This window comes from Gavialis gangeticus, unplaced genomic scaffold (genome assembly GCF_001723915.1).
Source record: "Gavialis gangeticus isolate Ggan-Ray unplaced genomic scaffold, GavGan_comp1, whole genome shotgun sequence".
NCBI lineage: Eukaryota > Metazoa > Chordata > Crocodylia > Gavialidae > Gavialis > Gavialis gangeticus.
The window spans coordinates 66,412,586-66,413,655 of NW_017729030.1; the positions used below are offsets into that span (position 1 = coordinate 66,412,586).

At 39.5% G+C, this 1,070-nt stretch overlaps 1 protein-coding gene across 1 annotated transcript in view; it reads right to left on the reverse strand.

The window, feature by feature from the left end:
* The window catches only part of ERI1 (exoribonuclease 1), a 23,379-nt gene that overhangs the window by 11,401 nt on the left and 10,908 nt on the right, over positions 1–1,070 (reverse strand). The window contains exon 5 of the mRNA XM_019522309.1: positions 613–722. Coding sequence (XP_019377854.1) covers positions 613–722 — 110 coding nt within the window. The remainder of the gene's footprint in view (positions 1–612; positions 723–1,070) is intronic.

Here is a 1,070-nt window from a genome sequence, read left to right on the forward strand (position 1 = left end):
GGGGGGGGAATTCCCCTAAGCATGAGGGGAGTAGGAGTGGGTAGGGTTGAGAGGGAATATGGGGAAATATGGGTTCTTTTGTGGTGAACCGGCGTTGGGAAGTAAGGTTTGGTTGAGAAGAGGTGTACTCTCTTTCGTCAGATGCAGAGGAGCATGAGGGGTAAGGGTGGGCAAGACTGGATTTGATTGTGAGGTTTGGGGGCAGAAAGGGTATAGTTCTGTTTTACTATCTTATTTTAATATTTTGTTTTGCTTCTGTAATTTGCTTAGTTTGTGGAGGGTTTGTTTTGTTTTTGTCTTTTATTGCAAGCCGCCACGAGCCTTTTTTGGGAAGGATGGCAGACTGATCAATCAATCAAATGTTTGCTAGCTTTCATTTCGATCCATATAAACCCATAACAGAATGCTGAAAGAGAAGCAGTGCCACCTACTGGATTCAATTTCATTTTCCCAACTGTAACAAAGCAAGAAAATAACATGGTTTGACCTTTTTTGTGGTCTCATTTTGGATATGCTTGTTCTTAGGGTTAATGGGTTAATTTAAAATGTTTTGCAGTTTTAAAGTTCATTTAAACATTACAAGATAAAATGTGCGTCCTTTTCAAGTCATACCCATCAGTCAGTATGGAATAGCTATATTTAGTCCCCAGTTCTTTCTGTCTCATCCATTCTACAGCATTTTGTAGGACTTGAGGAAAGGCATCAGCTTCATCTACGAGGCCCTGAGAACACACAAAACCAGAAGTGAGGCAGGTTTTGTAAAGAAAATAAACTTGTGTTAGAAATATAAACTAACATACAGGGACTGATACTTATACATCACTTTCTTTCCAAGGATCTAAATACACAAAGTAGGCCTTAGAAAAAAAAAAAAAAAAAAAACTTATTTTCCAAATTTCAGAAACAAAGAAAGCCTAGGGGCTTGACTTCCATAGGCAAAGACCTACCAAATTCATTATTCTGTAATCTTCGTGGAACCTGTAAATTTGGTAGGTCTCCTGTGAACAATCCTGGTCCCCACAAAAAAAATGGGAAAATGGCAGTAAATCAACCGGGGGGGGGGGGGGCAA